This window comes from Salmo salar, chromosome 25 (assembly GCF_965601325.2).
Source record: "Salmo salar chromosome 25, fSalSal1, whole genome shotgun sequence".
NCBI classification, from domain to species: Eukaryota; Metazoa; Chordata; class Actinopteri; order Salmoniformes; family Salmonidae; genus Salmo; species Salmo salar.
This window is the reverse complement of record NC_138315.1, coordinates 37462844-37479616: the sequence shown is the minus strand read 5'-3', so window position 1 is coordinate 37479616 and position 16773 is coordinate 37462844. Positions and strand designations below refer to the sequence as shown.

The 16773-nt window shown below is 45.2% G+C and overlaps 1 protein-coding gene across 3 annotated transcripts; it reads left to right on the top strand.

Annotated features, from left to right (window-relative positions):
* Positions 1-655: 655 nt before the first annotated feature.
* On the top strand, positions 656-16583 carry LOC106586689 (GA-binding protein alpha chain). 3 transcript variants are annotated; one of them, XM_014174229.3, is made up of 10 exons: positions 656-775; positions 3822-3919; positions 4051-4195; positions 5748-5832; positions 5969-6193; positions 6410-6604; positions 11339-11395; positions 11613-11741; positions 13476-13668; positions 15330-16583. In XM_014174229.3, the coding sequence occupies exons 2-10, from the start codon at positions 3843-3845 to the stop codon at positions 15544-15546; spliced, it is 1323 nt and encodes a 440-aa protein (XP_014029704.1). In that variant the 5' UTR covers positions 656-775; positions 3822-3842; the 3' UTR covers positions 15547-16583. The 3 variants fall into 3 exon arrangements, with proteins under 3 accessions (XP_014029704.1, XP_014029703.1, XP_045563456.1); XM_014174228.3 differs by having other exon boundaries at positions 667-775; positions 3817-3919; XM_045707500.2 differs by lacking the exon at positions 656-775 and adding an exon at positions 818-2573 and having other exon boundaries at positions 3817-3919.
* Positions 16584-16773: the final 190 nt, after the last annotated feature.

The following is a 16773-nucleotide window of genomic DNA, read 5'->3' as shown; positions in this document are numbered from 1 at the left end:
TAGAATGTAATAGGATCACTGTGGGAGGGACATTGTGTAATAAGGAGTACTGCTGGCTCAATTATTACACCCCATAAATTCATGCATACAGTGAGTGTTCTTATCTACAACAACCGTCTGGTAAAAGTGGGTTACATGCTGAAAATTAAAGTCAAATCAAATTGATCACATGCACCGAATACAACAGGTGTAGACCTTAACGTGAAATGCTTACTTACGAGCCCTTAACCATCAATGCAGTTCAAGAAATAGTTAAGAAATATTTACTAAATAACCTAAAATAAAAAGTAAAATAAAAAGTAACAAAATAAAATAACGAGGATATATACAGGGGGTACCAGTACCGATACAATGTGTGGGGGGGTACAGGTTAGTCGAGGTAATGTGTACATGTAGGTAGGGGTAAAGTGACTATGCATAGATCATAAACAGAGTAGCAGCAGTGTTAAACCAAAGAGGGGAGTGGGGTCAATGTAAACAGTCCAGGTGGCTATTTGAATAATTGTTCAGCAGTCAAATGGCTTGGGGGTAGAAGCTGATAATTATAGTAAATAATTATGCGTGCTATCAAACATCACATAACACACACAAATAGCATGATGATTTCTTTGATACAATAGTTAACTCGTATATGTCTAAAAAGCAAGCTAGTCCCCGCCCCCCTGTCTTGTTGTCCAAAAACTTGCATGAAATCGATTTGAGTGGAAAGGCTAGCTTGCTATTCTACATCGACTCATATATCAAGTCCACAATCTTGGAGTGTACATTTTAAGAGGTATGTGAACGAACATCTACTAATTTTCATTTATATATGAAATCCATTACATTGTCTATCTGAACGGAATTGTATATTCTTTCACTAGCTATACCTAATCGGTCTTCCCGCTTTTTGTATCAAACTGTTAGCTAGCTGAACGTTGGCTACAAAGCTAGCTAGCTTGTTGATCCGCTATACCACATACATTAGCCTAAAAACAATAACTTACACTAACATCACGTCTAAATAATGTACTGGATGGAGTGGTTTTCAGATTACTTCCCAACTACAAAATAGCTTTCCAAATGGCTTGTCTACGATTTGCCTTCAAACGTGTCCATACAAAATCCAACTTTCGACATGTTAGCTAACTAAGCAGTGGTAGCTGCTAGCTAATATTGCTAACGCCAACGACAGCTTGTTCATTGTAGTCCAGTTGTTCGCCCTGGTGATACGTTATACTTTTTGCCATATATAAATACGTTATCCCAGTGTTATAAATATCACGTTATTTTTCATTTTAATCGAGCAAATTACTCCGGCATTTCCCCCTGACCGCTCTCGGAAGTCTGTAGACAACACTAAACTTAGCCAGGATTTCCGGCTCCTTTGCGATTGCCCCTCTGCTGTTTTGTTTCCGTTTCTTCCATTTCCGTTTTAAAGTTTTCCAGATTCTAAGTTTCAGAGTATATTTAAATCGTCATTTAAATCAGTTATTCATTGAATTGTGTTTCTTACAGTCAGTATAAATTGTGTATTTCATGAGACAGACCCCCGTTTTGCGCGTGCCTCGCCCCTCACGTAACATCGCTGAAAAATATGCTGGATAGCTAGCATTGTATTGCTACAGTATTGTACAGCTACGCTACACGTATAATTAACATTATTACCGATATATCTTCGAAGTGTTTGCTTTCAGAGGAGTTAAAATTGATCAAGTTTATGTAATGATTTATCAACTAATGGCCCACAGTACGGCCTATGCTTTGGAGAGGCCTCGCCCTCGCGTTAGTACTTTAGCTCGCACATAACTCTCTGCCGCCCAATGAGAAACCGAGGCTCCCTCAACTGGGTGATTCTCATGAATCCAGTTTTAAAATGTCTAGCAAATTGACTTACAAAACCATGATTCATCTTCAAAAATCAAGTTTCATTCTGAGGACTAGATGTCTAGATTTTGGAAAGTGTCTTATATTAAATAAATGTTACATTTTACCTGTATTTTGTAAATTATCACCCCAAATTCTCATTGCTGAAATGCGTCTGGATTAAATTCTTTAGAAAAAACGTATTTATTTGAATAAAACCCCAAATATATTGCAGTAGTTTGTCCATAAATCATAAAAATGTTACACTAGTTGAAGTTTACATGACACTACTATTTATTGCATGCAAACCGTATTTGTGGACATGTCTCATTACATAACACTTTTTAAAGTAAAGCTTTATGATGCATCATCTAGAGGAGTAGTCCTTAGATGAGCACAAGTTTTAAGTGAATATATATGCTTATATGCCTTCAGAATGAGGTTATTATTCTCACCCCACTTGGCCTTCTCATTACTGAAACAGCTAAAGAGCTAATGTCCAGTGTTATGCTTTACTCAGGCCTTGTCATTAGGTGAGCAATGTTGACAAATATTTGAATATTGATTTGTTTTTAACTTTTTTGGACTTCACATTTTTTTTACGGTAATGATCATTTTGCGATTTAATTTTTTTGGGAAATGCATAATATCTGACCAAAAACATAATAATTCTGAAATAGATAAATACGGATCCTAATCTCAGTGTTTCAAGAAATTTAGTGAAAAATGTGAGTGAAAAATGACACCTGAGATTTTTTTTCTTTTACAGTTTCGAGACTACGACACAACTTCATTCACATCAAGACCCACTAGCTAGATATTAACCTTTTAGATTTTATTTTAAACAACATTTTACTTGATATAATGCCACTGTCCTCCCATCAGACCTGAAGCTGATGGAGGCCTGTATTTATGGAGTTGAAATACCTGATCAGACCTGATACTGATGGATGCCTGTATTTATGGAGTTGAAATACCTGATCAGACCTGAAGCTGATGGAGGCCTGTATTTATGGAGTTGAAATACCTGATCAGACCTGATACTGATGGAGGCCTGTATTTATGGGGTTGAAATACCTGATCAGACGTGATACTGATGGAGGCCTGTATTTATGGAGTTAAAATACCTGATCAGACCTGATACTGATGGAGGCCTGTATTTATGGGGTTGAAATACCTGATCAGACCTGATACTGATGGAGGCCTGTATTTATGGAGTTAAAATACCTGATCAGACCTGATACTGATGGAGGCCTGTATTTATGGAGTTGAAATACCTGATCAGACCTGATACTGATGGAGGCCTGTATTTATGGAGTTAAAATACCTGATCAGACCTGATACTGGTGGAGGCCTGTATTTATGGGGTTGAAATACCTGATCAGACCTGATACTGATGGAGGCCTGTATTTATGGAGTTAAAATACCTGATCAGACCTGATACTGATGGAGGCCTGTATTTATGGGGTTGAAATACCTGATCAGACCTGATACTGATGGAGGCCTGTATTTATGGAGTTGAAATACCTGATCAGACCTGATACTGATGGAGGCCTGTATTTATGGAGTTAAAATACCTGATCAGACCTGATACTGATGGAGGCCTGTATTTATGGAGTTGAAATACCTGATCAGACCTGATACTGATGGAGGCCTGTATTTATGGAGTTAAAATACCTGATCAGACCTGATACTGATGGAGGCCTGTATTTATGGGGTTAAAATACCTGATCAGACCTGATACTGATGGAGGCCTGTATTTATGGAGTTGAAATACCTGATCAGACCTGATACTGATGGAGGCCTGAATTTATGGGGTTAAAATACCTCCTCAAAGTTGTTTTTATTGTATATTTGATGGTATTGGATTTGAACGCTTTGTAGCGATGTGTTTGTACCATCACATCTGAAAACATTTGATGTCACCTTAATGTTGATTGATACACCCCAGTCTGTCTGTCTTTTCCTTAGAATAGTTTGAATCTTGGGGTACAGCAATGTCTAAAAGTGAGACAGAGGAGATGATAGAGATTGAGATCGACGGACAGGAGAAACAGGAGTGCCTGGAGGAGGGGTGAGTGATATATTTTACAATGTGAACAGGCACCCATAAGCCCATCAATTCAAACCCAGCTCCCTCCCTACTACTGATGACTTAACGTTACTATTTGTGTGTTTTCGTTTGTGTGGTCATGCCATTTTCAGGGTTGAGGAGCAGACCATTACATCAGCCGATCTGATCCAACAGGACATCGACATCAATGAGCCAATCGGTAACCTGAAGAAGCTCCTGGAGCCCCGTATCCAGATGTCATTGGATGGATATGAAATCTGTCTACAGGACATCCAGGTACTGTTGGAGGGCTGCATTTATGGGGTTCAAATACCTGATCAGACCTGAAGGTGATGGAGGCCTGTATTTATGGAGTTGAAATACCTGATCAGACCTGATACTGATGGAGGCCTGTATTTATGGAGTTGAAATACCTGATCAGACCTGATACTGATGGAGGCCTGTATTTATGGAGTTGAAATACCTGATCAGACCTGATACTGATGGAGGCCTGTATTTATGGAGTTGAAATACCTGATCAGACCTGATACTGATGGAGGCCTGTATTTATGTAGTTGAAATACCTGATCAGACCTGATACTGATGGAGGCCTGTATTTATGGAGTTAAAATACCTGATCAGACCTGATACTGATGGAGGCCTGTATTTATGGGGTTGAAATACCTGATCAGACCTGATACTGATGGAGGCCTGTATTTATGGAGTTGAAATACCTGATCAGACCTGATACTGATGGAGGCCTGTATTTATGGGGTTAAAATATCTGCCCCACCTGATCAGACTTGATGCTGATGGAGTTTCATGTGTTTAGAGTGATCATTTAATGGAGAAATGTTTAGAGTTGTCTCTTTTTCTCTCCCTTTCTGTCTCTCCCATTTGCTCCATCTCCATCCTCTCTTCTTATTTACCTGTCCTCCCCTCTCTCCCCTGCCTGTCCTCCCCTCTCTCCCCCGCCTGTCCTCCCCTCTCTCCCCTGCCTGTCCTCCCCTCTCTCCCCTGCCTGTCCTCCGCTCTCTCCCCCGCCTGTCCTCCGCTCTCTCCCCCGCCTGTCCTCCGCTCTCTCCCCCGCCTGTCCTCCGCTCTCTCCCCCGCCTGTCCTCCGCTCTCTCCCCCGCCTGTCCTCCGCTCTCTCCCCCGCCTGTCCTCCGCTCTCTCCCCCGCCTGTCCTCCGCTCTCTCCCCCGCCTGTCCTCCGCTCTCTCCCTCGTCTGTCCTCCGCTCTCTCCCTCGCCTGTCTTTATATCTGTCCCTCGCCTGTCCTCCGCTCTGTTCCTCGCCTGTCCTCCCCTCTGTCCCTCGACTGTCCTCCGCTCTCTCCCTCGACTGTCCTCCGCTCTCTCCCTCGACTGTCCTCCGCTCTCTCCCTCGACTGTCCTCCGCTCTCTCCCTCGACTGTCCTCCGCTCTCTCCCTCGACTGTCCTCCGCTCTCTCCCCCGACTGTCCTCTGCTCTCTCCCTCGCCTGTCTTCCCATCTGTCCCTCGCCTGTCCTCCCATCTGTCCCTCGCCTATCCTCCTCTCTCCCTCGCCTATCCTCCGCTCTCTCCCTCGCCTGTCCTCCGCTCTCTCCCTCGCCTGTCCTCCCATCTGTCCTTCGCCTGTCCTTCCTCTGTCCCTCGCCTGTCCTCCCCTCTGTCCCTCGCCTGTCCTCCCCTCTGTCCCTCGCCTGTCCTCCCCTCTCTCTCTCGCCTGTCCTCCGCTCTCTCTCTCGCCTGTCCTCCGCTCTCTCTCTCGCCTGTCCTCCGCTCTCTCCCTCGCCTGTCCTCCGCTCTGTCCCTCGCCTGTCCTCCCCTGTTGCCCTCTCCTTTCTCTTTCTTTCTGTCTTTCCAGCTGCATCCAGACCACAGCCTCTTTGATCAAGGAGTGAAGACAGACGGCACAGTGCAACTCAGTCTACAGATCATCACCAAGCCAGGTACACAAACGACAGTCTCAGCACCCAAATCAAAACCCAGGCACCCAATCTATTGATGCACACAAATGTGGCACCATACAAATGAGGCTGTTGATACTAATCACACTCTAACCTCCCATCAAATCCCTCCATCCAGGCGAGGAGAAGCTGAACATCCTGGAGATCGTGAAGCCGGTGGAGACGGTGGAGGTGGTGATCGACCCGGATGCGGCAGGGGAGGAGGGCACCCTGATGGAGGAGGGCCAGCTGATTGCTGTGGAGCACTCCTCCCTGTCAGATGACACCTCGGAGCAGGTGACACGCTGGGCCGCCGCCCTAGAGGGCTACCGCAAGGAACAGGTCCGTCTGGGGATTCCCTACGGTGAGGAGGACGCCAACACACACTGAAACACAACAATAAGCAGGACACAGACAAATACAGATACATACACTGAAACACAAAACCACAATTAATCAGGCAGGTACACACCGTTGTACAAAGTGAGACCAGTTTGCTGCGATTGCCATGCCATTTATAACAGACAAGAAAAGCTGTAGTCAGCATTGTCAGTCTTGTAATGTGTCTGTCTCCTCTCAGACCCAGAACAGTGGACGGCGGACCAGGTGATCCACTGGGCCGTGTGGGTGATGAAGGAGTTCAGCATTGACGAGATGGAGGTGGGAGGGATTCACATCCCGGGTCGCGACCTCTGCTCCTTCACCCAGGAAGAGTTCTTGCAGAGGGTCCCCAGTGGAGAGATCCTCTGGAGCCACTTGGAGCTGCTCCGCAAGTGTGAGTTTGTGTTGTAGCTTCTGTATGTTGAGTCACTGTGTTTGGGTTAAGGGCTAGCACCATTTCAAGACTAATTAGAGTCATAATACAAACCTTGCAGCAGGTAGCCTCGAGGTTAGAGGGTTGGGCCAGTAACCGAAAGGTTGCTGTTCCGAATACCGGAGCGGACAAGGTCGCTGTGCCATTGACCAAGGCACCTAACCCTAATTTCTCCAGGGTCGCTGTACAATGGCGACCCTGGCTGTGATCCCACTCTCTGCGGGTGTCTCAGGGAGTTGGGATGTGCAAATAAAAATATTTACATTACACGCTTGTGTGTAACAGGACAAATATAAGCCCCCCCCAAAACAAATTGTTATTCTTATTATATTGGTTACATATAGTATGCCTGAAAATTAGAGGCTAGGTAGTATCCAACATGGCACCGACAGAGATGGTTGCTTCGCGTTGTTAGGAAACTATGCAGTATTTTGTTTTTTTATGTATTATTTCTTACACTGTTACCCCAGGAAATCTTAAGTCTTATTACGTAAAGCCGGGAAGAACTATTGGATATAAGAGCAACGTCAACTCACCAACATTACGACCAGGAATACGACTTTCCCGAAGCGGATCCTCTGTTTGGACCACCACCCAGGACAATGGATTGGATCCCAGAGGCCGACCCAAAACAACGGCGCCGTAGAAGGGGCAGACGGAGCGGTCTTCTGGTCAGGCTCCGTAGACGGGCACATCGCTCGCCGCTCCCGAATATACTACTCACCACTGTCCAGTCTCTTGACAACAAGGTAGACGAAATTCGAGCAAGGGTTGCCTTCCAGAGAGACATCAGAGATTGTAACATTCTCTGTTTCACGGAAACATGGCTCACTCAGGATACGTTATCAGAGTCGGTACAGCCACCTGGTTTCTTCAAGCATCGCTCCGACAGAAACAAACATCTTTCTGGTAAGAAGAAGGGCGGGGGTGTCTGCCTTATGATTAACGAGCCGTGGTGTGATCATAACAACACACAGGAACTCAAGTCCTTTTGTTCCCCTGACCTAGAATTCCTTACAATCAAATGCTGACCGCATTATCTACCTAAAGAATTCTCTTCGATTATAATCACAGCCGTGTATATCCCCCCCAAGCAGACACATTGACGGCCCTGAAAGAACTTCATTGGACTTTATGTAAACTGGAAACCACATATCCTGAGGCTGCATTTATTGTAGCTCGGGATTTTAACAAAGCTAATCTGAAAACAAGGCTCCCTAAATTCTATCAGTATGTCAAATGCGCGACCAGGGCCGGCAGAATTATGGGTCATTGCTACTCTAACTTCCGCGACACATACAAAGCCCTCCCTCGCCCTCCTTTCGGCAAATCTGACCACGACTCCATTTTGTTGCGGTGTTTTAGACACAAACTAAAACAGGAAACGCCTGTGCTCAGGTCTGTTCAACGCTGGTCCGACCAATCTGATTCCACTTTTCAAGATTGCTTCTATCACGTGGACTGGGATATGTTCCGGATAGCCTCATACAACAACATTGATGTATACGCTGATTTGGTGAGCAAGTTTATTAGCAAATGCATCAGTGATGTTGTACCCACGGTGACTATTAAAACCTTCCCTAACCAGAAACCGTGGATTGATGGCAGCATTCGCGCAAAACTGAAAGCGTGAACCACTGCTTTTAATCATGGCAAGGCGACCGGAAACATGACCGAGTACAAAACAGTGTAGCTATTCCCTCCGCAAGGCAATCAAACAAGCTAACCGTCAGTATAGAGACAAGGTATGTACAGTGCCTTGCGAAAGTATTCGGCCCCCTTGAACTTTTCGACCTTTTGCCACATTTCAGGCTTCAAACATAAAGATATAAAACTGTAATTTTTTGTGAAGAATCAACAACAAGTGGGACACAATTATGAAGTGGAACGAAATTTATAGGATATTTCAAACTTTTTTAACAAATAAAAAACAGAAAAATTTGACAGTGCAAAATTATTCAGCCCCTTTACTTTCAGTGCAGCAAACTCTCTCCAGAAGTTCAGTGAGGATCTCTGAATGATCCAATGTTGACCTAAATGACTAATGATGATAAATAGATTCCACCTGTGTGTAATCAAGTCTCCGTATAAATGCACCTGCTCTGTGATAGTCTCAGAGGTCCGTTTAAAGCGCAGAGAGCATCATGAAGAACAAGGAACACACCAGGCAGGTCCGAGATACTGTTGTGGAGAAGTTTAAAGCCGGATTTGGATACAAAAAGATTTCCCAAGCTTTAAACATCCCAAGGAGCACTGTGCAAGCGATAATATTGAAATGGAAGGAGTATCAGACCACTGCAAATCTACGAAGACCCGGCCGTCCCTCTAAACTTTCAGCTCATACAAGGAGAAGACTGATCAGAGATGCAGCCAAGAGGCCCATGATCACTCTGGATGAACTGCAGAGATCTACAGTTGAGGTGGGAGACTCTGTCCATAGGACAACAATCAGTCGTATACTGCACAAATCTGGCATTTATGGAAGAGTGGCAAGAAGAAAGCCATTTCTTAAAGATATCCATAAAAAGTGTTGTTTAAAGTTTGCCACTAGCCACCTGGGAGACACACCAAACATGTGGAAGAAGGTGCTCTGGTCAGATGAAACCAAAATCGAACTTTTTGGCAACAATGCAAAACGTTATGTTTGGCGTAAAAGAAACACAGCTCATCACCCTGAACACACCATCCCCACTGTCAAACATGGTGGTGGCAGCATCATGGTTTGGGCCTGCTTTTCTTCAGCAGGGGCAGGGAAGATGGTTAAAATTGATGGGAAGATGGATGGAGCCAAATACAGGACCATTCTGGAAGAAAACCTGATGGAGTCTGCAAAAGACCTGAGACTGGGACGGAGATTTGTCTTCCAACAAGACAATGATCCAAAACATAAAGCAAAATCTACAATGGAATGGTTCACAAATAAACATATCCAGGTGTTAGAATGGCCAAGTCAAAGTCCAGACCTGAATCCAATCGAGAATCTGTGGAAAGAACTGAAAACTGCTGTTCACAAACGCTCTCCATCCAACCTCACTGAGCTCGAGCTGTTTTGCAAGGAGGAATGGGCAAAAATGTCAGTCTCTCGATGTGCAAAACTGAAAGAGACATACCCCAAGCGACTTACAGCTGTAATCGCAGCAAAAGGTGGCACTACAAAGTATTAACTTAAGGGGGCTGAATAATTTTGCACGCCCAATTTTTCAGTTTTTTATTTGTTAAAAAAGTTTGAAATATCCAATAAATTTCGTTCCACTTCATGATTGTGTCCCACTTGTTGTTGATTCTTTAAAAAAAAATACAGTTTTATATCTTTGTTTGAAGCCTGAAATGTGGCAAAAGGTCGAAAAGTTCAAGGGGGCCGAATACTTTCGCAAGGCACTGTATGTATGTGGCAGGGTCTACAGTCAATCGCGGATTACAAAAAGAAAACCAGCCCCATCACGGACACCGATGTCTTGCTCCAGATGGGTTAGGGCATGACTGCGTGGCCATGCACGCCTCCAACTCAATCATCAAGTTTGCAGATGACACTACAGTGGTAGGCTTGATTACCAACAACAACGAGACGGCCTATAGGGAGGAGGTGAGGGCCCTCAGAGTGGGGTGTCAGGAAAATAACATTCACGCTCAACGTCAACAAAACAAAGGAGATGATCGTGGACTTCAGGAAACAGCAGAGGGAGCAGCCCCCTATCCACATCGACAGGACAGTAGTGGAGAAGGTGGAAAGTTTTAAGTTCCTCGGCGTACACATCACGGACAAACTGAAATGGTCCACACAGACAGCGTGGTGAAGAAGGCGCAGCAGCGCCTCTTCAACCTCAGGAGGCTGAAGAAATTTTGCTTGTCACCGAAAACACTCACAAACCTTTACAGATGCACAATCGAGAGCATCCTGTCGGGCTGTATCACCGCCTGGTACGGCAACTGCTCCGCCCTCAACCGTAAGGCTTTCCAGAGGGTAGTGAGGTCTGCACAACGCATCACCGGGGGCAAACTACCTGCCCTCCAGGACACCTACACCACCCGATGTTACAGGAAGGCCAAAAAGATCATCAAGGACAACAACCACCCAAGCCACTGCCTGTTCACCCCGCTATCATCTAGAAGGCGAGGTCAGTACAGGTGCATCAAAGCTGGGACCGAGAGACTGAAAAACAGCTTCTATCTCAAGGACATCAGACTGTTAAACAGCGATCACTAACATTGAGTGGCTGCTGCCAACATACTGACTCAACTCTAGCCACTTTAATAATAAAGAATTGGTTGTAATAAATATATCACTAGTCACTTTAAACAATGCCACTTTATATAACGTTTACATACCCTACATTACTCATCTCATATGTATATACAGTACTCTATACCATCTACTGCATCTTGCCTATGCCGTTCGGCCATCACTCATTTATATATTTTATGTACATATTCTTATTCATTCCTTTACACTTGTGTGTGTATAAGGTAGTTGTTGTGAAATTGTTAGGTTAGATTACTCGTTGGATATTACTGCATGGTCGGAACTAGAAGCACAAGCATTTCGCTACACTCGCATTAACATCTGCTAACCATGTGTTTGTGACCAATAAAATGTGATTTGATTTGAAGGGGATGGGAGTTGTTCTGAGCCTGGACAAGCATGTTTATTGAAGTTGGTTTTAGCTCACATACTGTATCTGTCCATGTTCTTTACAGATGTGTTGGCCAGTCAGGACCAGTCTGGCCAGGAGGCCACAGTCACCATTGACCAACGTAAGTTTATTTCCTGTCTCTCTCACTCATTGTCACCCTGCATTCATCTACCACACTATATTGTTCTCCTCTATAGGCACAGATCTAGGATCAGCTTACTCTCACCCAATTCCTTACTTGTACCAACATGGGTAGAAACACCAAACTGACCATAGATCAGGTGGTAACTTCATCATGTATGTTTCTGGCTGTTTGAACCTTCTGTCTCCGCCCCCAGAAGTCCAGATCATCCCAGCTGCCGTGCAAACCACATCCACCACTATCAAGGTACTGAAGCAGAACCGCGGCCCCAGGACACCCCGCATCACAGGAGGAGAGGAGCGCAGCTCACCTGGCAACCGCACAGGTAGCCATTTGTGTGTCTTGGGTGTTGTGAATGTACAGTTGAAGTCGGAAGTTTACATACACCTTAGCCAAATACATTTAAACTCAGTTTTGCACAATTCCTGACATTTAATCCTAGTAAAAGATTCCCTGTCTTAGGTCAGTTAGGATCTCCACTTTATTTTAAGAATGTGAAATGTCAGAATAATAGTAGAGGGAATGATTTATTTCAGCTTTTATTTCTTTCATCACATTCCCAGTGGGTCGGAAGTTTACATACACTCAATTAGTATTTGGTAGCATTGCCTTTAAATTGTTTAACTTGGGTCAAACGTTTTGGGTAGCCTTCCATAAGCTTCCCACAATAAGTTGGGTGAATTTTGGCCCATTCCTCCTGACAGAGCTGGTGTAACTGAGTCAGGTTTGTAGGACTCCTTGCTCGCACACGCTTTTTCAGTTCTGGCCACAAATTTGCTATGGGATTGAGGTCAGGGCTTTGTGATGGCCACTCCAATACCTTTACTTTGTTGTCCTTAAGCCATTTTGCCACAACTTTGGAAGTATGCTTGGAGTCATTGTTCATTTGGATTACCCATTTGCGACCATGCTTTAACTTCCTGACTGATGTGTTGAGATGTTTATTCAATATATCCACGTAATTTTCCTCCCTCATGATGACGTCTATTTTGTGAAGTGCACCAGTCCCTCCTGCAGCAAAGCACCCCCACAACATGATGCTGCCACCCCGTGCTTCATGGTTGGGATTGTGTTCTTTGGCTTGCAAGCCTCCCCCTTTTTCCTCTAAACATAACGATGGTCATTATGGCCAAACAGTTCTATTTTTGTTTCATCAGACCAGAGGACATTTCTCCAAAAAGTGTGATCTTTGTCCCCATGTGCAGTTCCAAACCGTAGTCTGGCTTTTTTATGGCAGTTTTGGAGCAGTGGCCTCTTCCTTGCTGAGTGGCCTTTCAGGTTATGTCGATATAGGACTCGTTTTACTGTGGATATAGATACTTTTGTACCTGTTTCCTCCAGCATCTTCACAAGGTCCTTTGCTGTTGTTCTGGGATTGATTTGCACTTTTTGCACCAAAGTACGTTCATCTCTAGGAGACAGAACGCGTCTCCTTCCTGAGCGGTATGACGGCTGCGTGGTCTCATGGTGTTTGTACAGATGAATGTGGTACCTTCAGGCGTTTGGAAATTGCTCCCAAGGATGAACTTGTGGAGGTCTAAAAAAAAAATTCTGAGGTCTTGGCTGATTTCTCTTGATTTTTCCACGATGTCAAGCAAACAGGCGCTGATCTTGAAGGTACACCTCCAATTGACTCAAATGATGTCAATTAGCCTATCAGAAGCTTCTAAAGCCATGCCATTTTTTGGAATTTTCCAAGCTGTTTAAAGGCACAGTCAACTTAGTGTATGTAAACTTCTGACCCACTGAAATTGTGATACAGTGAATTATAAGTGAGATAATCTGTCTGTAAACAGTTGTTGGAAAAATGACTTGTGTCATGCACAAAGTAGATGTCCCAACCGACTTGCCAAAACTATAGTTTGTTAACAAGAAATGTGTGGAGTGGTTGAAAAACGAGTTTTAATGACTCCAACCTAAGTGTATGTAAACTTCCGACTTCAACTGTATGTGTACCTCGAGCAGTAGTCTTGGTATGCTTTTTTATGGATGCCTTAAGTGTGCATGTGCTCGTATCTGATGTGAACACACACACACGTCCGCTCACCTGTCCCTTTAGGTAACAACGGTCAGATCCAGCTGTGGCAGTTCCTGTTGGAGCTGTTGACGGATAAGGATGCTAGAGACTGTATCTCCTGGGTGGGAGAGGAGGGAGAGTTCAAACTCAACCAGCCTGAACTGGTGGCCCAGAAATGGGGCCAACGCAAGAACAAGCCCACCATGAACTATGAGAAACTCAGCCGAGCGCTCAGGTATGTCAATCTGACAGTTTCTCTCCCTTTTCCTCTAACATTTTCGTTGTACAATTTCAAGCACTCTTATACACTGCTCAAAAAAATAAAGGGAACACTTAAACAACACAATGTAACTCCAAGTTAATCACACTTCTGTGAAATCAAACTGTCCACTTAGGAAGCAACACTGATTGACAATAAATTTCACATGCTGTTGTGCAAATGGAATAGACAACAGGTGGAAATTATAGGCAATTATCAAGACACCCCCAATAAAGGAGTGGTTCTGCAGGTGGGAACCACAGACCACTTCTCAGTTCCTATGCTTCCTGGCTGATGTTTTGGTCACTTTTGAATGCTGGGGTGTCACTCTAGTGGTAGCATGAGACGGAGTCTACAACCCACACAAGTGGGTCAGGTAGTGCAGCTCATCCAGGATGGCACATCAATGCGAGCTGTGGCAAGAAGGTTTGCTGTGTCTGTCAGCGTAGTATCCAGAGCATGGAGGCGCTACCAGGAGACAGGCCAGTACATCAGGAGACGTGGAGGAGGCCGTAGGAGGGCAACAACCCAGCAGCAGGACCGCTACCTCCGCCTTTGTACAAGGAGGAGCAGGAGAAGCACTGCCAGAGCCCTGCAAAATGACCTCCAGCAGGTCACAAATGTGCATGTGTCTGCTTAAACGGTCAGAAACATACTCCATGAGTATTGTGCTTACAGCCCAACACCGTGCAGGACGTTTGGCATTTGCCAGAGAACACCAAGATTGGCAAATTCGCCACTGGCGCCCTGTGCTCTTCACAGATGAAAGCAGGTTCACACCGAGCACGTGACAGACGTGACAGAGTCTGGAGACGCCGTGGAGAACGTTCTGCTGCCTGCAACATCCTCCAGCATGACCGGTTTGGCGGTGGGTCAGTCATGGTGTGAGGTGGCATTTCTTTGGGGGGCCGCACAGCCCTCCATGTGCTCGCCAGAGGTAGCCTGACTGCCGTTAGGTACCGAGATGAGATCCTCAGACCCCTTGTGAGACCATATGCTGGTGTGGTTGGCCCTGGGTTCCTCCTAATGCAAGACAATGCTAGACCTCATGTGGCTGGAGTGTGTCAGCAGTTCCTGCAAGAGGAAGGCATGGATGCTATGGACTGGCCCGCCCGTTCCCCAGACCTGAATCCAATTGAGCACATCTGGGACATCATGTCTCGCTCCATCCACCAACGCCACGTTGCACCACACACTGTCCAGGAGTTGGCGGATGCTTTAGTCCAGGTCTGGGAGGAGATCCCTCAGGAGACCATCCGCCACCTCATCAGGAGCATGCCCAGGTGTTGTAGGGAGGTCATACAGGCACGTGGAGGCCACACACACTACTGAGCCTCATTTTGACTTGTTTTAAGGACATTACATCAAAGTTGGATCAGCCTGTAGTGTGGTTTTACACTTTAATTTTGAGTGTGACTCCAAATCCAGACCTCCATGGGTTGATAAATTGGATTTCCATTGATTATTTTTGTGTGATTTTGTTGTCAGCACAGTATTTAATAAGATTATTTCTTTCATTCAGATCTAGGATGTGTTGTTTAAGTGTTCCCTTTATTTTTTTGAGCAGTATAATATGATTTGTTCCCTTACCTTGAACTTTCTAGTCGTGTCATTTTAATTTCGGACAATTTTCTCAGGTATTACTACGACGGGGACATGATCAGCAAGGTGCAGGGCAAGCGCTTCGTCTACAAGTTTGTGTGCGACCTGAGGACTTTGATTGGCTACAGCGCTGCCGAGCTCAACAACCTGGTGACGGAGTGTGAGCAGAAGAAGCTGGCCCGCATTCAGCTGCACGGGATTGGCCAGCCCATCACCACGGTGACACTGGCCACCTCAGCACAGGACAGCTGAGGGGGGAGGGGCATGGGGCTGCCCCAGGTAGAAGTTGCCCATTGGCACAAATCTAGGATCAGATTACTGTGACCTGCCCTAAGCTTTACCATTAATAGGTGGAAATGATGAACAGACATTAGATCCATGTCTATGGGCAACTTCGTCCTCCTTTTGGTTTGATTGGGAGGTTGTTTTCTTATTTTAACCAGGGAAGAGATGCTTGTTGGAGGGAGTGTGTATATGAGTGTCTGAGAGGGGGAGTGTGTGTATATGAGTGTCTGAGAGGGGGAGTGTGTGTATATGAGTGTCTGAGAGGGGGAGTGTGTGTATATGAGTGTCTGAGAGGGGGAGTGTGTGTATATGAGTGTCTGAGAGGGGGAGTGTGTGTATATGAGTGTCTGAGAGGGGGAGTGTGTGTATATGAGTGTCTGAGAGGGGGAGTGTGTGTATATGAGTGTCTGAGTGGGGGAGTGTGTGTATATGAGTGTCTGAGAGGGGGAGTGTGTGTATATGAGTGTCTGAGAGGGGGAGTGTGTGTATATGAGTGTCTGAGAGGGGGAGTGTGTGTATATGAGTGTCTGAGAGGGGGAGTGTGTGTATATGAGTGTCTGAGAGGGGGAGTGTGTGTATATGAGTGTCTGAGAGGGGGAGTGTGTGTATATGAGTGTCTGAGAGGGGGAGTGAGTGTCTGAGTGGGGGAGTGTGTGTATATGAGTGTCTGAGAGGGGGAGTGAGTGTCTGAGTGGGGGAGTGTGTGTATATGAGTGTCTGAGAGGGGGAGTGCGTGTATATGAGTGTCAGAGAGGGGAGTGTGTTTGCGTATGCTGGAACATCAAATGAGCTTTGCATTTTTTGTTCCTTTATCTGTAGCTTAGTATAGTTTCCATTGTATATACCGGTACTCCATGTTTTTGATAGCCACAAGGGCAGTGTATTTTCATATTTTCCATTTATAAAAGGATCAGTTTTGTATTTTATTTTAAGCTTTTTTCCCCCCTAATGAGCTGGACCTTTGTTGTCCACCAGGGGAAATAAAGTGGCAGATGTTTTCCTAAGGAATGAGTCTGTCCTTGATCCAACAGCTCCAATGCAGAGCCACAAAATTGCATGTTGTGTATTCTACTATGCTCATTCAACGAGACCCGATGTAGTTCCTAAAACAACTGTTGGAGGGGGGGACCCTACACGCAGTCTGTCTATAGGCAGAACTGCTCCAGTGTAATGCATGCATACATACACTTACCA

Coding starts and splice junctions, on each gene's coding strand:
- LOC106586689 (XM_014174229.3), top strand. CDS start 3,843: ATGTCTAAAAGTGAGACAGAGGAGATGATAGAGATTGAGATCGACGGA. Junction 5,833..5,968: donor ACAGATCATCACCAAGCCAG/GTACACAAACGA, acceptor CCCTCCATCCAG/GCGAGGAGAAGCTGAACATC. Junction 13,669..15,329: donor AAACTCAGCCGAGCGCTCAG/GTATGTCAATCT, acceptor CAATTTTCTCAG/GTATTACTACGACGGGGACA.